Source organism: Fukomys damarensis, unplaced genomic scaffold (assembly GCF_012274545.1).
Source record: "Fukomys damarensis isolate Sample0158 unplaced genomic scaffold, DMR_v1.0_HiC HiC_scaffold_13, whole genome shotgun sequence".
Taxonomy (NCBI): domain Eukaryota; kingdom Metazoa; phylum Chordata; class Mammalia; order Rodentia; family Bathyergidae; genus Fukomys; species Fukomys damarensis.
This window is the reverse complement of record NW_022900925.1, coordinates 13,884,314-13,904,614: the sequence shown is the minus strand read 5'-3', so window position 1 is coordinate 13,904,614 and position 20,301 is coordinate 13,884,314. Positions and strand designations below refer to the sequence as shown.

General features: G+C 37.8%; 2 protein-coding genes across 2 annotated transcripts; both read right to left on the bottom strand.

The window, feature by feature from the left end:
- Positions 1-6,255: 6,255 nt before the first annotated feature.
- On the bottom strand, positions 6,256-7,255 carry LOC104874862 (olfactory receptor 1A1). Its single transcript, XM_010642107.1, has one exon. It carries the CDS (start codon positions 7,253-7,255, stop codon positions 6,326-6,328), a length of 930 nt encoding a protein of 309 aa, XP_010640409.1. The 3' UTR covers positions 6,256-6,325.
- Positions 7,256-18,729: 11,474 nt separating this feature from the next.
- LOC104875034 (olfactory receptor 1A1) lies at positions 18,730-19,677 on the bottom strand. The gene has a single exon (XM_010642401.1). It carries the CDS (start codon positions 19,675-19,677, stop codon positions 18,730-18,732), a length of 948 nt encoding a protein of 315 aa, XP_010640703.1.
- Between the last annotated feature and the right edge of the window lie 624 nt (positions 19,678-20,301).

Genomic DNA, 20,301 nt, shown 5'->3' with positions numbered 1-20,301 from the left:
ATTTTGTCTTCACATTGGCTCAGTCTGCTATGTATACTTTCAGGAGCATTTTTAATCTCCTGGATATCAGTTTGAATCTGTTTCATGGAATCCATTACTTTCTTAGTTTGGGCATTTATGATTTCCATTTCTTTCCTATGCTGAGCATTCATGGTATTGAACTTAACTTTTTTTAAAAAAAATCTGTTTCTGTTCTAGAGACTTTAATCATGTCTTTTATTCTGCTCATCATCTCTGTAGTTATCTGGGAAATTATTTGTGTGTTTTGAATTTTTCTAGAGCCTCGTTCATCTGTTTTTTTTTTTTGCACTTTCTGTGTTCTCAGTTCAGGTTGTCGAGGTGGTTGATCATCAGACTTTTCCATCTCATTTCCCCCGGAATTTGCCTTTGGTAAGCTGGAAGACTATGTCTTGCTTAAATGTCTTTTCATTTCTATTATTATTGTTTGTACAATCCTTGGTTTAATTCCTGGGTTGATACTTTGATATTACTTATTGTAAGTATCTTTGTTGCTTGTATTTAGAACCATTAAGGAATGACTGCTTCTCAGAGGTATCTTCCAGATATAGCTGATCTTTAGGTTTTGAGTCGGTAATGACTCTGGGGCAATCTCACTTTCATTATACCAGGAAAGATAACTGATTAGATCAATCACAACACTAGCCCAAGTGATACAATCAGTAACAACAATAGAATCAAACACAGCTTAGAAAATGACAACTTGTGGTAGTTATTAATCCATCACTTTTAACCATGTGAAATAAAGTGAAATTAAGGACTAGCCCAAAATATGTTTATAATGAATAAGCTGTTCAATATAGTAACTTTACCCTTTGGGATGGGGACTTAGAAGGTGTAAGGACCTCGTAGTATTCTTCACTTCTGTTCTATCTTTTGGAGCTCAGGACAATGGTTTTTAAGGCTCTCTGTGCTTCTGTAGGGTAGATAAGGTACAGGAGCAGCCAGGAGGCCAGAGTGGGGGTAGGGGATGTTTGCTGGAGGTGCCTTGTGGTTCTGGTCCTCACTGGTTTGCTTGAGGTGGGGAGGTCTGTGTTGGAGAGGGGCTGCACTCATGCATCTCTTGTCTTCACTGGAGGGAACACATGCTGTCAGTCAAGCACGAAGGGGCTTAAGCCAACACCATTAGTATTTCACAAACAAGTGACATTTTGGTTGCAAGTAGACAAGAGAGTTGGCAATCATTTTCCCACACCAAAGGATGCTGGCCTAACCATATTTTCTGAGCAGGTGACACAACCACTGATGAGCCTACCTGAGCAGCCAAAGTTAGAATTTTGTGTTGGAATTTGAGGATTGGGCACATAGAGCTAGAATCAAGAGAACTGTTATGATTTGTGTCTAGATGGCCCGAAAGTCTCATGTGGTCATAGGTGGGCTTTTCCAGAGGTTGCTGAATCTAGAGTGTGTGATGCTGGGATTAAGGGTGTGTGATTACTAAATCAGTACACTGATTGGTTTGGAACTGCCTTAATCACAGTAGCTATGCTTGTTTAATTGTGCTCCAGAGCTTTATATCTTCATCCTACTATTTAATCAATACCACAATGATAGTCATAGGAACACTTAATAGGAACACTTAAAAACACACCAAAAACTGAACTAATTTTTCTTAAGTTTCTTTTTTTTTGTTCACTATTGTCATTAAAGATATCCTTTTACCATTAGTGGTAGAACCTCAAACACTGAATCTCTCTTTACTATTATCATAAAACTGTTGTAGCAAAATGGAACAGTTCAGTGTTACAGCCCAGTGCTTCAGCTCAAGTGCTACAGTGTAAGTGCTACAGCTATGGCAATTTGAAGACTCGAGAATATGAAAATTACTTGAAGAGATAGAGAAAAATCTTTATTGCTGGTTGGCTTAGAAGAGTTTTCCCACTCTGTATTCTGAACACTGAGTAGAAATGGAAGCAGCTTTATATAGAGATCCACTGGCTAGGGTAGTGGGCCCATGTGCTAAGCAAACATGATCATGGAAGCAGGAGGTTGAAGTTAGCAGAACATTCTGGAAACACACACTGGGCAAGCACACTCTCAGAAGCAGAGGGTCAGAGTTAACAGAATATCTTTTTTATTAAAATATATTTTATTGGTACATTTTAGATACACAGTACAGTTACATTCATCATTGGGATCTTGTACCTTTACATGACATATTTTGGTTCTTATTTTTTCCCCATTCCCCTAGCCTCCCTTCCCCCCTCCACCCTTCCCTCTTTACAAAGACTTTTTTTCCCATTTTTTTCTTTTCTCTTCCCTTTTTTACCTTTCTCCTAACCCTCCCATTTGCCCAACACTTTTAGACCTTTTCTTCCTATTACAAAAATATCAATTATACATTTTGACCCTTAACAGAACATTCTTGAAAAAGCCTGGTAGGAACATCATGCAGCTCAGTTACAGAACATTCTGATACATTGGGCAGCAACACTGTGCAGCACACATAGTTACGTTTCTGGTTTATGGAAAAACAAACAAATAAAAAACGGGAAGATGGCAAAGGCAAAGCCTTGCCCACTGTGTATTAGTTCTTTATTTCTACTACATTCCATTGTTTCTATATCATGTTACCTTCTCATCTAGGTGTTTGGTTTAAATCTTCATTATCTCTTCCTCAGATTGCTCTGAGACATGTCTGATTAAACTGCTGGTCTCGTCTTTCCTTTGTCTTCCTTTGCAGCTCTATCTACACAATCTTTGATTCGAGAGAAGCTCTTATCATTATTTCACAGATTACCTATCTATCTATCTATCTATCATCTTTCATAATTTTATAAACACCCCTGTTCTGACCACCGAAGTTGAAAATCAGGAGTGAAATCGTAACATGCATCTAACTACAAGGTATTCATAGTTCTAATTCCCTGACTATCTCCTCTTGAATTTCCTCTCATTCTGGGTCTTGTGATCATCTTTCCCTTGCATTTGTTTTTAATAAATTTTTATGGCATGTGCGTAGGTTTTTGAAAAGTAGTTTTAGTTTAGTCATTTATAGCCTAATAAAAGGGTACCAATAATTATGTTTGGAGATTTACATTTTTTTGAACTTGATAGTTTTTTTTTTCTGAGATCCAACCAAATTGTAGTATGTCTCTGTGGGCCACTCAGAAAAGAGATTTGTCTGTTGGCTGGAGTGTTTGATCCTAACTGCCAAGGACACTACATAATGGGGGCCAAAGAAGACTGTCAGACCTATGTCTGGGGGGCTTCTTAGAATTTCCATGCTTAATAGATAGAAGAAGGCGAAAGAATACCAGCTCCCTCAACTGCCCAAAATACTTCTGAGGATTCAGATCCTGAAGAATGAAAATTAGGGAAACCTCCCAATGTGAAGATCAAATGCTAGTCACTCAGCAGCTCCCTTCAGAGATCTGAGTATCAGACATGTGGTCATCTCTCCTCCATCCCCTTCTTTCTTCCTGTAGTCATAGGAGAAATAACTTCTTCCTGAAGTTAATCTCTGATGACTTCAGCACACATCTATTTTTTCCTTTAGTTTTTTTCAGGATACATTTGTGTATCTCATTCTGTGTATTATACCTTTATGGTTTAAATATACCAGATATGATTTCTTCTTCCTGAATGGATCCTAAGTAGCACGGATGCATCAGCTATATAGTCTTTTCTAGGCATATGTCAATACCTGGACATTGGTATAAAATAATGTAAACTCAGGGCTAATATTACTTCAGGACATTATGCTTGATTGAATCAGAGAGATGGCTTAGACAATGACTTGATAGACAGGTGCAGTAGTTTTTATTTGCAGTTAAAACTATAAATCTATACATAGATACTTGTGGTTACTGTAGGAAAAATATAGAGGGGTCTATTCCCTTTGTCTAACTTAAAGCAGGGGAATAATTGGTGTTTGATTTAGCAGTTGTTTGGAGTTCTAAGAATCTACATTTCCTTAGCTCTTCTTTTGTGGTATTTTCTTTGGTATTTATTATTTCTCTATGAGAAATATCCAAAATATCTCATTCCATTTCACTTTACTGAGTTTATTCATAAAAGCCAAATTAGTCTAACCTTATATTCATTATAATAGTGTAGGATTCAGTTATTCACTTAATTTTATTAAAGTACTTACTATGTATCACATTGTTCTAAGTGCAGAAGGTAGATCAGCCAGGTGGACAGATCCCAAACCTCCACATTTTGGTGGGAAGACAATAAATAAGTTCTTGTAATGTTTTCATTGTTTAAATTTGAAAATACTCAAAATATCTCTCCTTATTTTTTGGTCATCCACTCCCATAGATTTATATTCTTTTCAAATCAGATGCCTTTTGATTTAAAAAGAAGATAATTGTGATATTTCCCATCCTTATTGTTTTAAAGTTTCAGAAGATACTAAAATATGAGGGCTGATATCATCCAACATCAATGGATAAATTCTTGGCAATGTGAATTATCTATAGGAACTAATAATTTTATATATTTCCTTGTAGTTAAAAAGAGTAGGTAATGAAATAATTTGTGTACTATTCTAAAGTATATCCAAATCAATCTCTTAACATTATCCTGTTTTCAGACGTGAAATTGATCAACATTTATTTGCCATGAATATTTTGAAAACTTTTATATAATTTTCTCATAAGTAGAGCAAACCATACACAGTGGGGTTTCTCAGTGGGTGTTTAGAGACTTGTTAAATTAATTACATATGTTTAAGGGCAGGGGATTTAGCTCAGTGGTTCTGCTGCCTGCCTTGCAAGAATAAGGTCTTGAGCTTGATCCATGTTACAAAAAAAAACAAAACAAAACTATATTAAGGAATATCACCTACCAGAATCACAGTCTCAGCTCATTTGGACTATGCTGAAGAAACATAGTTATGTCATATAAATACTGACTTTTTTTTTCACCTACTGAATGGCACCAAATTTTTTGATGACTGTAGCTTTATTTCATGCTACACTGAATTAAATCAGAATATTTAATTCAATTAAATCAGAGTCTTTGTTACTTTTAACCCTAATACATTTATTGGTTGCTGTCATGCTAGTAAGATTGTAGGAAGATCTTCAGAGACAGTGTCGTTTAATCAACTATGAAAGAAACACAAAAATATCTCCTAAAGTTGGTTTCTTTTTTCTTTTTTCTTTCTTTTTTTGGTACTCGGGATTGAACTTGGGTCCTTGTGCTTGTGAGGCAGGCAGCAGAACCACTGAGCTAAATCCCCAGCCCCTAAAGTTAGTTTCTTTAAATAATTTAAGGATAGGTTAATAATGGCCAGTCTGGTTATATCTAATCACTGAAAGGTTTCATTTCAGAAACTTATATTTTGACTAATTCATTCCATCTTCACTAATATATGTGGAATGAAATTTATATGACCAAGACTATAAAAGTACAATGCAGTGCTAACGTAAGTCTTGCCATAAGAAGCGGCAAGTCTCCGAATTGTGGTGATTAAACATAATAGCCAAATAAAATTGACATGGAAGAAGTGAGTCATAGTCTTCAAACAATGGGTTGTTGTGACCCATCTTGTGACACAGGATGGGCGGATAGTATTCTTAATATAAATATTGTCAAATAATACAGTGAATGTTTAAATTTTAAAATGCTCACTACATTAAAGACAAATTGCCATCAATCCCCCACAAAACAGTTCCCCCTTGCTTCCAACACACATCATTCTTGCCATTCTCTGAAGCCATTTACAGTTGACGGCTATTTCCACACTCCCTTTATTCATCACATCGGGTACCATGTGACTTTGTGCTCTTCTTCAACGTTCATGACTGCGAAAGGTCGCTGTTTTGAACTGATTCAAGGTTATGGAGGCAGCCAAGGCAGCACAACTAAAGACACTTATAAAGGGGATATCCAGCACTTCGTAAAGTGGCGAGAACAGTGGAATGAGGGTTAAAAGTGAGGGGGAGTATTTTGAGGGAGATTGATTGCAATGTGCCTTTTACTTTACTAATTTTTAAAAAATTTAAAATTTCAGCATATTCATTGACTACAACTTGTATGTGGATATGGGAGCTCAGGCTCAGACTTTCCCAAGTTATTCTGCTAGTAAGTGGCACAGAGGGGCTACAAACACACATCTCGGGCTGCCACTCTGCCAAAGGAAACAGAAATGTATTGAACTTGGTAATTTCTATAAACTGTCTCATCAAACTACTCTATGATTTCTGAGAAAAGAAATTTCAGGGTGGCAAGATCAAAGGAAGCTTAAATCAAAGACAATCCTAAATCCCAAGTCTAGCAGGGGTTGGCATTGGAGCTGGATTTCAGTCCGCTTCCCAGTTCATGACTGCAGTTCTCATGCACGATTTCACATTGGCTATGAAGAAGTTCTGTTGTGGAAGAGCTTTACCAGAGCAGCCTTCATGTCTCGGTTTCTCAGACTATAGATGAAAGGATTTAACATCGGGGTCACGGCCATGTACATCACAGTTATCACTGCATCCTTTAGGCTATAACTGGTCAGAGGGCGGAAATACATGCCCATAACTGTCCCATAATACAAAGAAACAACCGTGAGGTGAGAACCGCAGGTGGAGAAGGCTTTGAGTATGCCCTGAGTAGATGGCACCCGCAAGACTGTGAAAAAGACACGGACATAGGAGATAATGATGCATAGTAATGGCACAGAGAAAACAGCAACTCCTAGGTACATCATCTTCACGTTAAAGTGGATGTCAGAACAGGACAGCTGGAGCAAGGGGGTAATGTCACAGTAGAAGTTGGCCACTTCTTTGTAGCCACAGAAAGACAGACTAGCTGTGAGTAGAGTGTGGGGAAGGGCGTTGGCATTTCCGACCACCCAAGACCCAACAACCAGGAGGACACAGGACCGTGGGCTCATAATTGATGTATAATGAAGAGGGCGGCTGATGGCCACAGCTCGATCATAGGCCATCGCAGCCAAGATGTAGCTGTCTGTGTTAGCCAAGGCTATCATGAAATACATCTGTGTGAGGCATCCCCCAAAGGAGATGGTTTTGCTACCTAGGAGATGGTTGACCAATGTCTTGGGGGTGGCTACAGATGAGAAAAAGATATCAACAAAGGAGAGATTGGCCAGGAAAAAATACATGGGATTGTGAAGGTGCGTGTTATAGCGAATGGCTAGAATGATGAGCATATTTCCAATCAGTGTGATAGGGTAAATGAACAAGAAGAGGACGAAGATGAAATCTTCCTGTTCCTTCTGGCCAGTAACTCCCAGGAGGATGAAATCTGTGCTGGAAGACTGGTTTTCTTCTCTCATGGTTTCTTCAGCCTGAACAGGCAAAGGAATCCAGCATTATTAGTGTGGACCTCTCTTATTCAGTAGTTTTGACTCAAGGGATCAGCTTTCGCTACCTCCGAGCTTATAAAGTCTAGAGATGACAAATACACTGGAGCAAAATCTCTGTTGATGAGTACTCCTAATTATTATGCATCCCTGGACACTTACGTCTAAGAAGTGAGCTGCCTGTGAAGCAGAGGTGCTCATCTTCCCAACCAGCACTGTCACACAACACGTAGGGTTCATTCACTTCACAGCTGTACCCCATAGTTCACAGTCTGGACGTAGCACTTGTTGGGATTCATGGAGAAGTTATAACTACATTCATTCAACATATAAAGCTGCTCTCAACCAAATTAAGATTTAAGGACAAGTCAGAATCACATACAGTAATTCCTCGGTTTATGAACACTTCTGTTTGCCAACAGTTCTGTTCCAAACAAAAGTGTTTGGCACAATTTTGCTTTCAGTCACAAACTCTGGGTATGGTTCTTTTACTGTCCAAGGTTCTTCCTTCCCCAGTTCATCCTTTTTGTGTACACTTGCTCTTCAACTCATGGTGATCTTTAGTTTCTTAAACTTTCTGTTGCATCTTAGCCAACCTCTCTACTTACGGTACATTTACAACTGTCTTCCAAAAACATGAGATGATCATGGATCATCCACGATCCACTCAATCTGAATATTCAGTCCTCAAGCTATGTGTCCATTCTTTTTCTTCCCACTTTTAGAGTAACCAGGGAATAGTGGAGATATCACACAAACTTGGCACTAAAATTTATGATGCCCAATTCTCTTGAGACTTTTAGAACTCTTCAGCAGGCCTCTCCATTATCCATGGAAGTCTCCTCCAGCTCTTCACAACACCTACATGAATGCTGCTTGGGAGGCTCAGATGCCTCTTCCCTCTTCACACTAAGTTACACTTGAAGGAGTCTATTGTGCAAAACTATTCCTCAACACCTTTGCAGTATATCATCTCCACATGCATAACTCTACACTCTTCTTTTCCTCCAAGGACTCACAAAAATGTGCATTGGTCTCAAATCTGTTATTTTTTTTTTATTTTCTCAGCTATTGCACTCCTTACTTCCTTCCTTCTTTTTTTTTTTTGCTGCTGTATTTCTTCCACCCAATACTTACTTCAACCCCAGCTCTTTCCCATTCATTAACAGGCAAACATATTATAAAGTTTTTAGTCATTCAATGAATCAACCCCAATCTTGTAACCCTGTCTAGCAGCTATTCTTTCCCTTATCTCTATTCCTCTTTTCTGAAGCAGGCTTGTTTGTAGAGACATCTGCTAAGTGGACTGAAGAAATATATTTATAATATGTAGATGTGATTGCAAATTTCTCAAAAATCACTTCCTCTCTACTCATCAACTAATAGGTGGAGTCCAAGTTCCTTATCCCAGAGAAAATATCAATTTCAAAAAGATCAAGACAGGTGTGGTGGTGCATGCCTGTAATCCCAGCACTTGGGAGGCTAAGGCAGAAGGATCACTGTGAGTTTGAGACCAGCCTGGGCTACCTAGTGAGTTCCAGGTAAGTCTCAACTATACAGTGAGACCCTGTCTCAAAAAACCAAAAAAAAAAAAAAATCAGACACTGGGGGGTAACATAAAGGAAGCCTGTGTTTACGTTTATCCAGAGCAAGGGCACAGGACAAGCCAGGGATTAGGCAGAAATCAATATGGCAGAGAAGTGTGGGTTCTGTGATGTGGAAGATTTTGATCCAAATGCAAGGACTTTATTGATACTAAGAATTAGTAGAGTGAATGTGAGTTCTCTATCCTTTTCTAGTAATAGAGATAGCCCTTTATTTAATATAAATGCAGGCATTTGAACAGATAAATTGTTACAAATAAATGTAGCACCAGTGTGACTGAAAATGTGCTGTAAGGATAATGACAGGTGATTTAAAAAAAGAATTGAAGAATGCAAAAAAACATTATGAGAGAAAAGGAAAAACGATTGTCATGATCTGTGCAAGGAATTAAAGATGTGTGAGGTAGTTGAGGAAAGCATTCTCATGATGTCACTCCTTACTTTCAGATATTTCACTGCTGTTATAAGGAGACATGATTTCTGGGGAAACACTAGGGAAAAAGGTAAGAAGACCCTAGTATCATGAGCAAGAGGAACTGGGAGGTGTAGCTATATGAATAATGAAGAGATTAGCAGAGGCTAGAGTTCACTGGGAAAAACTCAGGGTCTCAACCAGTGCTGAACATTAGTATTCACTGGCTTTGTGTGTGTGCATGTGTGTATGCATGTTTCTAAATTATCAGTCACACAAGATTCTGATGGTGCTGAATTCAATTTTTCAAGGACAGATATGACTGCATGCACCTCCTATTCTTCTGGGTACAAAGGACCAGGCCAAAGATGCATCCTTCAGGTGCTTTCAGATTTCTCTAATAGTTCAGCTCATCAGCCCATTGACAATGAAACACTATCACTCTCGGATGGGCACATTACCAGGCTCTGTGTAGCATGGGAGTGGAAGGCATTTGTGTGGCTCTTTTCCAAGACCAGGCATTTGTGTGAGGGAGAATGCATGTAACATACACATACCACACATGGTATCACTTCAGTAGGTAAATGGAGCTTATGACTGAGGCAACCAAATTATAACTACTTCCTCCTTACTCTGTATGCATGGACAGGAGCCCCAGGAGAAGCATGTGCGGAGGGGAGAACTCTCAATATTGCCTTTTGTCCACCAAATCTTGAGAACTTAAATTTTGGAGTCCAATTTGTTTTTGTTCCAATTTTACAACTGGCTGGCAATTCACCTGATAAGTGGCATCTGATAAAATGACATACTTTTTTACTTACCTGGTGCAGGCTTTGTGAAGGTCAAGGGAAGGAATGGGTATGATACAGTTGTCTTTGCTTTATCTCTTGGTGTTGCTGTCTCAGATATCTTCTCTCCAGCGTCCACAGTCTGTCACCTGGGGCATAAGGTCAGAATTTTTTTTTTAAAGAAAGGGTTCTAGCTTTGTGGCCTTCCTTGTTCTTTCACAAGTAGAATGTTTGCAGGGGGATCTGGTCTAGTACTTGCTAGCATTCCTTTTGTGGGTCAGGCATGCTGAAGGGGGACATCCTGGTCCTTTGTGGCTGAGGTGGAGGAGACAGGCCTGGCATTGTTTGGTCAGTGGAGCCCCAGTTTCTGACCCTTGGAAAGGATGCGGAACAAAGAGCTGTCCTGGATGGGTCCTGAGGTCAAGGAGTCTCTCTTTAGGGTGTGGGGTGGCCCTCAGCCTAGAGAAGACTGGGAATTGGTCACCAGGTTCTAAATTCTCCTGAAACATGAGTCCCCCAGGTCTTCATTTAGGTGAAAGTTGCAGCAATTGTTGTGACCCCTTGACGTTAGCCTCTGGCTGTGCCCTGAGGGGCAGCAGTGGCTCTGGAGGGTAATCTTCTCCAGAAGGGGTGGGGTGGGGTAAATGAGAAAGTTTCCTGGAGAGTGTGTCTCCAGGTTCCAAACTCTTGAATGACCTTTGTGTCCTCTGTAGGAATGCGATTTCCTCTCCTCTGCTGTTCAGCATTGATTTGCAACTACCACTTGGAAGCTGCAAGGGCCATGGTAAAACGAGCTCCTAATATTTTTTTCAGCCTAACTGAAGCCTTTCTGCTGTTCAATGTGAAAGAAAAAAAATCATGATTTATCTATGATTTTACTCGAAGAGGGTTAAGGTGTAAGCCATGCTTTCTTTAACCTAGCAAGGTGATAGTAGGGCTCCAGATTTTCTTGATTCTGGGAGTTGAAAGAGGCCTTGATATTCTCTTATCCACTTTATAAATATATCACCTTTATGCTATAATTAGTACTTTCTATGGCAGAGAAGTCTCCACCTTCTGCTGAGGACGTTTTGAGATTCATGTTCATGCCTTGGCTGGTTCACCACCTACTGAATTTTCCACTTACTGATTGTAACTGACTTTGTACCATTATTTAATATACTTATACATCATTAAAATGGGAATAATTATGTTAATGGCCACAACATCCTCAGAAAGTTATAAGGACTGAATTAATCAATATGTGAAAACTTCTTTCAAAACAGTGCTAGATACATAATTAATAGTAAATATTAACTGTGGCTTTGCTACTTCTCTAAAAACTTAGTATCTATTTACTACTAGTCATATAACATCTCTCTACATCTTCTGTTAGACTGTGCAATTGGTATCCGTGAAAACTCCAACAAACTCAAGTCTCTGCTGGCTGCTTGAAGGCCAATTCTCAGGAGGTAAGAATTGGTGGGAAGGAACTCAGGTTTGTTCAGGAGTCAGCTCTGGGGGACTGGAGTGCTTTATTTCTCTCAAAACACCATCTCGGGGAACTTAGCTACTCAAAAGATATTTTTGGGGAGGAAAGTAAGCGCAGGGGCAATGGGCTGGAAAACTACTGCTGAGTGGGATCTTCATCATCCAATGCCTATGGGTTTTTTTTTCCCCTCTACTGTGGGAATACCCTTGAGATAACAATCAATTTTCATCTCGTTGGCCAGATCATATATTATTACCTTGCAAAGTAAACATTATTGACTTTCAATCTAGAACAAGATTAACAAGTCCTTGAGGCACATTTCTGTGCTATTTGAAGATCATCTTGCTGGGCGTGGTGGCGCATGCCTGTAATCCCAGCCACTACATAGTGAGTTCCAGGTCAGTCTCAACTGTGCAGTGAGACCCTGTCTCAAAAGAAAAAAAAAAGAAGCTCATCTGATGTCCATCATGATTCACAATCTTGGTTTTTTGCAACTCTCTTAAATCATATAGGAGAAAAAAAACCCTACAAATGAAAAATACATTGATACCATATTTTTATATTTACCTGAGTTGCCTTTATCAGTGCTTCTTATTTCATTATGTGGATTCAAGTTACTATTAATTGTCCTTCAGTTTAGCCAAAGGAATCCTTTTAGTGTTTCTTATAGGGTAAATCTTTTAGCCACAAACTCAGTTTTTGATTTTCTAGAGATGTCTTAATTTTGCCTTCATTTTCAAGAATAATTTTTCCAGATATAGTATGTAATAGCTTTTTTCTTTCTTGTTTTGGTATTTCAAATATGTCATCTTACTACCTTCAGGTTTCCATTGTTTCTGATGAGAACTCTGCCATGGATGTAATTGAGATTTACCTCATCACTTTTTATGTTGGGAATTTAATCCAGGTCCTCGTGCATGCTAGGCAAAAGTAGACTACCAGCTGAGTGAGCTGCATCCAAAGCCCTTGATGATCTCTTTTATATGATGAATTGTTTTCTTTTGCTGCTTTGGAGATGTCTGGATTGACTTAATGCTTTGACTATGACATGTCTAGGTGTGGATCTCTTTTCCAGTTAGTGTGAAAGTTTTTATTAATTTTATTGGTACATTTTAGGTATACAATATAATGACATTCATCATGGAAATTTGTACCTTTACATAATCTATCTTGGTTCTTATTTTTTCCCCATTTCTCTGCCCTCCCTTTAACCCTTCCTCCTTTTCCTATTTACAAAGGCTTTATTTCCATTTTTTTTCATTTTCTCACATTAATTCCATTCCCTTCTTTCCTTTCCCCAATCCTGTCCACTTTCCCTTCCCTTTGGACCTTTTCTTCCTATTTTGCAGATCTATTATGCCTTTTGATCCTTATTTACACTTTCAGTTTCTCACACCAAATAAACTATTCGGTATTTAAACATGTGTCTGATTTATTTCACTTCAGATAATTGCCTCAATGTGCATCCATTTAGCTATAAATGTCTATAATTTCTCATTCTTTATGGCTGAATAGTACCCCATTTTATTAAAAAATTCCCTTTATCCAGTCACCAGTTGATGAGTAAGTGGGCTGTTTCCAAGTTTTAGCTATTACAAACTGTGCCACTATGAACATGGTTGCACATATATCACTGTGGTGTGATTCTTCTAATACTTTTGGAAACATACCCAATAGGGAAATAGCTTGGTCAAATGGAACCTCTAACTGTAGTTCTTTGAGGTATCTCCATACTGATTTCCACAGTGGTTGCACCAGTCTGCACTCCCACCAACAGTTCAGGGTTCTTTTTGTCCACAGCTCTGCCAGCATTTGTTATTCATTTCATAATAGCAGCCATTCTTTCAGGGGTGAGGTGAAATCTCAGCCTTGTTTTCATTTGCATGTCTTGAATGACCAGTGATGTTGAACATGTTTTCATATGTTTATTTCCTATTTCTACTTCTTCATCTGAAAAATGTTTATTCATTTCAGATGCCCATTTTTGACTTGGATCTTTAAATTTGGAAGTCTGATTTTTTAAAAGTTCTTTATATACTCTAGATAGTAGACCTTTATCTGAGGAATAGCTAGTGAAATTTTTTTCCAAAATTGTGGGTTGTCTCTTTGTGCTGTTGGTGGTTTCTCTTGCTGTGCAGAAGCTTTTTAATATGAAGAGATCCCACTTGTTGATTGTTTGTGTAGTTCACGTGCAACTGAGGTTTTGTTTATGAAATCTTTTTCTATGCCAATGTCTTCAAGAGATTTACCTAACCTCTCTTCCAGCTGGTTTAGTTTTTGTTTTAATATTAAGATACTTAATCCATTTTGATTTTCATTTAGTACATGGTGAGAGATATAAGTCTAGTTTTAATCTTTGGCAGTTTGAAATCCAATTTTTCCAGCATCTTTTATTAAAGAGGCTAGCTTCCTCCAGTGAGGGTGTTTGACTCTTTTGTCAAAGATGAGGTGGCTGAGTGTGTCTGGAGTTGTTTCTGTATCTGTTCCTCTGATCCTCAGGTCTGTTTCTTTGCTGGTACCATGCTGTTTTTATCACAGTAACTTTGTAGTATGGTTTCAAGTTGGGGATTGTATACCCTCTACTTTGTCTTTATTTCCTAGAATTGCTTTTGCTCTTCTAGATCTCTTCTTGTTCCACATGAATTTTTGGATTGTTTTCTCAAGCTCTGTGAAGCATGCTGTTTCAATTTCAATCGGGATTTCATTGAATCTATATAGCAGTTTTGAAAGTATGGCCATTTTCACTATATTGGTTCTTCCTACCCAGGATCAAAGGATGTCTTTCCATTTTCTGCTGTTCTCCTCAATCTATTTTTTCAGAATGCCATAGTTTTCAGAATAGAAGTCTTTGATTTTGAAAGTTAGATAATTTTCTTAAAACACTACTACAAGTTGACTTCTTTAACAACTTTCCTTCTAATCATGTTTTTTATTACTTGTTTATTGCCTGGAATGTCATTTGCAAGTACAGTCCAAAAAGAGGCTTCATCTTCTTATCCCTAGTGCTTTGCATATAGTAAGGATTTTAACAAAGAACAGATTCCAAAGTCATCTCAAATAAGGGTAGAACTTTGTTATAATGAGATTTCTGAAATTAGTGCTTTCTTTCACATTTCACAGGCAGCTAGGCTTCTTCAAGTTCAATGTTTCCTTGACTCCTTTTATTTAATTGAATTAAAATAATTATACAGAAAAAAATTCCACTTTTCCAGCAGGCAACCACTTTCTGTAGCTTTCTTTTTTTAAATTGTAATTTTATTGGTACAATTTAGATGTACATTATGATCACATTCATCAGAAGGAATTTGTACCTGGACATGATATATCTTGATTCTTCTTTTTTTTTCCTTCCAACTTTGGGGTGAGTTAGACCATCAAAAATATCTAAATAAAAATTTCACTTGTGTGAAATGTGTTTTTTAAAAAAATCTCCCTCTTTTCTAAACATACTAAACAGAGAAAATAATGATCATTTTTCCATTAGAAATTACTATTACCACTTAATCACTGAATAAATGTTTTAAAAATTTTTTGTTTTATTTATATATGTTTGCTGTGCATCATGTTTACATTCAACTTATGGAATGGGTACACATACCTAACATATCTTGATTTTTTTTTTGTTCCATTTCCTCTCCACACCAACTTCCTTCCCTCTGTCTCTAGATCCTCCTCCCCATTTTCATTATTTTTTTAATAGTTCATGTTTGTGATATATAATGATTACATTTATTGTGGGAGGTTGGTACATATACATGACACATCTTAAATTTTTTTGTCCTCCCCTCCCTTACCCCACTTTGTGTGTCTTGGTCCCCTTCCCATTTGCAAAAGGTTTATCTCCATGCTTCATTTTTTGAGTCTTTCATTTTGCTTTTTGCACTTTGTACAACTCAGGTGAGGGAAACCATATGGTATTTAAATTTAAGCTTGTTTGTCTGATTTATCTCAGTTAACATTGTTTTCAAGCTGTGTTCATTTTGTACAAATGTCTTGACTTTATTTTTCAATATAGCTGAGTAGTATTCCATTATGTATGGATAACATTTTCTTTATCCATTCATCTGTAGGTGGACATATAGCTGCTTCCAAGATTTAGTGTTTATAAATTCTGCGATATAAACATTGGTATGCATGTATCTCTGTAATATGACATCTTTTGTTCTTTTGGGAAGATATCTAGAAGGGGAATAGCATGGTCAAATGGAAATTCTGTATTTACTTTTTTGAGTAATTTCCATACTGATTAACATAATGGTTGTAGCAATTTACACTCCCACCAACAATGTAGAAGGCTTCCTTTTCACCACAGCCATGCCAGCATTTGATATAATTTGGTTTCTTGATGATTGTCATTCTTTCTAGCATAAGATGTTGAACATTTTTTCATATGTTTACTGGCCACTTATACTTCTTTTGAGAAGTGTCTATTCATTTCATTTGCCCATTTTTGATTGGGTCTTTTATTTTGGGGTCTAATTTTTTTGAATTCTTTATATATTCTAAATCTTACTCCCCTGTCTGAGGAATAGCTAAAAAAGATTATTTCCCACTCTGTAGGCCATCTCTTCACTTGTTTTTTTTGTGTGTGTGTGTGTAGAACTTTTTTTTTTCTTTTTTTGGTACCAGGTATTGAACTCTGGCCCTTGCACTTGCAAGGCAGGCACCAGAACCACTGAGCTAAATCCCTGGCCCTTAGAACTTTTTAATTTGATTTCATCTCAGTTACCGATTCTTGGTGTTATTTTTATGCAATTGGTGCTCTGTTTAGAAAGCCCTTGCCTACCCTAGTAACTTCAAAGAGTTTTACCTATTTTATCTTTCAGCAGGTTAAGTGTTTCTGTTGTAATAGAGGTTATATCCTTCACTCATCTTGATTTTAGTTTAGTATATGGTGAAAGCTATAGGTCCAGCTTCAATCTTCTGCATATGGTTAGACAGTTTTCCCAGCACCATTAAGAAAATTCCTTTTTGGACATAAGATCTCACGATGTAATTCAGGCTGTTCTTGAACTCACTATATAGTCAAGGTCTTGAACTCATGGCAATTCTCCTGCCTCAGCCTCCCAAGTGCTGGGATTACAGGCATGTGGAACCATGCCCAACTCAGTACATTTTTTAAAGATGCTATTTTCCCTTTAATGTAAGTTTTTGGCCCCTTTGTCAAAGATCAAATAGCTGAAGGTATTTGGGTTGTATCTGCATCTTCTATTTGTTCCAGTGATCCACAGGTATGCTTTTGTACCAATACTATACTTTTAAAATTTTTATCGCTGTATAGTAGTATCTTGAGGTCAGGTATTATGATGCTTCCTGCTTTGCTCTTGATGCTCAGGATGACTTTTGCTAATCTGGGTCTCTTCTGGTTCCACATGAAATGTGAGTTGTTTTATCTAGTTTGGTGAGGAATGTTATAGGTATTTCTGATCGGGATTGTGTTAAACCCATTTATCAGTTTTGGAAGAATAGCCCTTTTGACCATATTATTTCCAAATCCAAGAACAGCAGGTATCTTTTTATTTTGTGGTGTTCTTTTGATTCTCCTTTAGCAGGGCACTGTAGTTTTCTTTTAGAGGACTTAGTAGTCTTTCATTTCTTTGGTTAGTTTTGATTCTTTAATTTGTCTTCATGCTACTGTGAATGGTATTATTTTTTTAAATTTCTTTCTCAGTGGGTTCATTATTGGTGTATAAGAGCACCACTGATTTTTGTGTGTTAACTTTACTTCTTCATTGCTGAATTTGATTATTAAATCTAGGAGTCTTCTGATGGAGTTTTTTCAGGGTTCTATAAAATGGATCATGTCATCTGCAAATAATGGTAATTTGACTTCTCCCTTTCCTATATGTATCTCTTTCTCTTTCCTGAATTTGATGGCTAATGTTTCAGGTAGTAGGTTAAACCCAGTGATGATAGTGGACATCCTAGTCTTGTTCCTGATTTTTTCCATTAAGTTTATTGGTACATTTAAAGCAAACAATACAGTTACATTTACCATTGGGATCTTCTACTTTTACATGATATATCTTGGCTGTTGTTTTTTCCCCATACCCCTGCCCTCCCTTCACTCCCTCCACCCTTCCCTATTTACAAAGACTTTGTTTCCTTTTTTCACTTTTTCACATTTTTTTCTTTTCCCTTATTTCCTTTCCCCTCCCCTTCCCACTTCCCCAATAGCCATTTTCTTCCTATTTCACACTCCCAATTATACCATTTGAACCTCAGTTCACTTTTAGTTTTTCACACCACAGAAACTATTCTGTATTTACTCAAGTGTGTCCTATTTATTTCACTTAAGAGTATAGCCCCAGTGTGCATCCACATAGCTATACTTGTTCCTGATTTTAGAGAAAAAGCTTTCAGGGTTTCCCCCATTTAATATGATTTTGGCCTTTGGTTTTTCATAGAAGAGTTTCATAAGATTCAGGTAAGATTCTTTTATACCTATTTTCTTCAGGTATTTATCATGAATGGGTGTTGATTTCATTAAATACTTATTTTGCATCTGTTGATATGATTATGTGTATTTTGTTATTGCTTCTGTTCATGTAGTGAATTACATTTATTGTTATATGTGAAACCATCCTTGGATCCTTGGGATAAAAACTACTTGTTCATGATGTATGATCCTTTTGATAATTTGTTGCACTCTATTTGCCAAATATAGAGAATTTTGACATCTATGTTCATTAAAGAGATTAGCTTGTAGTTTTTTTATTTGGGTCTTTTTCTGAATTTGGAATCAAAGTGATGCTGGCTTTCAGAAATAAGTCTGTAAGCACTCTTTCCCTGTCAGTTTCATTGATGAGTTTGAGTACTGGTGTTGTAATGTCCTTAAAGGTCTTATTGAATCTATCACATCCTAAGCTTTTCTTAAGGTGTAGTTTTTTTGGGGGAGGGGTGCAGGTTTTTTTGTTACTGCCTCAATTTCAATGCTTGCTATTAGATTGTTTAGGATATTTATATCTTCTTTGTTTACTTCTGGTAATTCATATGCATTTAGGCATCTGCTCATTTCTTCAAGATTCTCCAAATTATTGGAATACAATTTGTTAATAGTAGTTACTATGTTTTGAATTTTGACCGTGTCCATTTTGATGTCTCCATTTTCATTTCTAATAGCAAATAATGTGAGTCTTTTTTCTCTTTCTTTTAGTATGTTTGGCTAGTGTTTATCTCTCTTGTCTCTTCTGTGAAGAAGTTCTGTTGTGGAAGAGCTTTACCAGAGCAGCCTTCATGTCTCGGTTTCTCAGACTATAGATGAAAGGATTTAACATCGGGGTCACGGCCATGTACATCACAGTTATCACTGCATCCTTTAGGCTATAACTGGTCAGAGGGCGGAAATACATGCCCATAACTGTCCCATAATACAAAGAAACAACCGTGAGGTGAGAACCGCAGGTGGAGAAGGCTTTGAGTATGCCCTGAGTAGATGGCACCCGCAAGACTGTGAAAAAGACACGGACATAGGAGATAATGATGCATAGTAATGGCACAGAGAAAACAGCAACTCCTAGGTACATCATCTTCACGTTAAAGTGGATGTCAGAACAGGACAGCTGGAGCAAGGGGGTAATGTCACAGTAGAAGTTGGCCACTTCTTTGTAGCCACAGAAAGACAGACTAGCTGTGAGTAGAGTGTGGGGAAGGGCGTTGGCATTTCCGACCACCCAAGACCCAACAACCAGGAGGACACAGGACCGTGGGCTCATAATTGATGTATAATGAAGAGGGCGGCTGATGGCCACAGCTCGATCATAGGCCATCACAGCCAAGATGTAGCTATCTATGTTACCCAAGGCTATCATGAAATACATCTGTGTGAGGCATCCCCCAAAGGAGATGGTTTTGCTACCTAGGAGATGGTTGACCAACGTCTTGGGGGTGGCTACAGAAGAGAAAAAGATATCAACAAAGGAGAGATTGGCCAGGAAAAAATACATGGGATTGTGAAGGTGAGTGTTATAGCGAATGGCTAGAATGATGAGCATATTTCCAATCAGTGTGATAGGGTAAATGAACAAGAAGAGGACGAAGATGAAATCTTCCTGTTCCTTCTGGCCAGTAACTCCCAGGAGGATGAAATCTGTGCTGGAAGACTGGTTTTCTTCTCTCATGGCTTTCTCAGCATGAAGGGCAAGGGAATTGTGCATTATTAGTGCAGTTACTTGTGTGTTATGACCTCTCATTTTCACTACTCTTGACTCCAGGGATCAGCTTTTTCTACCTCTGAGCTCATGCATCGGGTCAAAATCTGTACTGGTAAATGTTGCTAATCATTATTTGCTCCTGGACAGTCATGTGTAATGTGAGCAATCTGCAAAGAGGAGGTGCTCATCCTCCCAACCGGCACTGTCACACAACACCTAGGATTTATCCATTCCACAGTTGAATTCTATGTTCCTATAAATTTACACAACATATATGACATAGAGCTTATTCTCAAGGACTGTACAATTTAATGGAGAAACTAGAATCACACACCAATTTCATTATCCATGATAAGGAAGAGACTTCATTTTGGAGTCTTTGACAAAGTACTGTAATAAGAAGGGTTTGTTAGTAGAAGTATTATCCTAGAAACTAGAAATTTTTCTATTGGACAAATAGACTGATTTCAGAACCTAGGGAAAACAGGTGAATACACTGGCACTGGTATATAACAAAGTTCACTGGATTTAGGTACCAAGATAAGCCCAATGAATTTTCTCCCCAGGCAGTCTCTTTTCAAAAAAGACCTT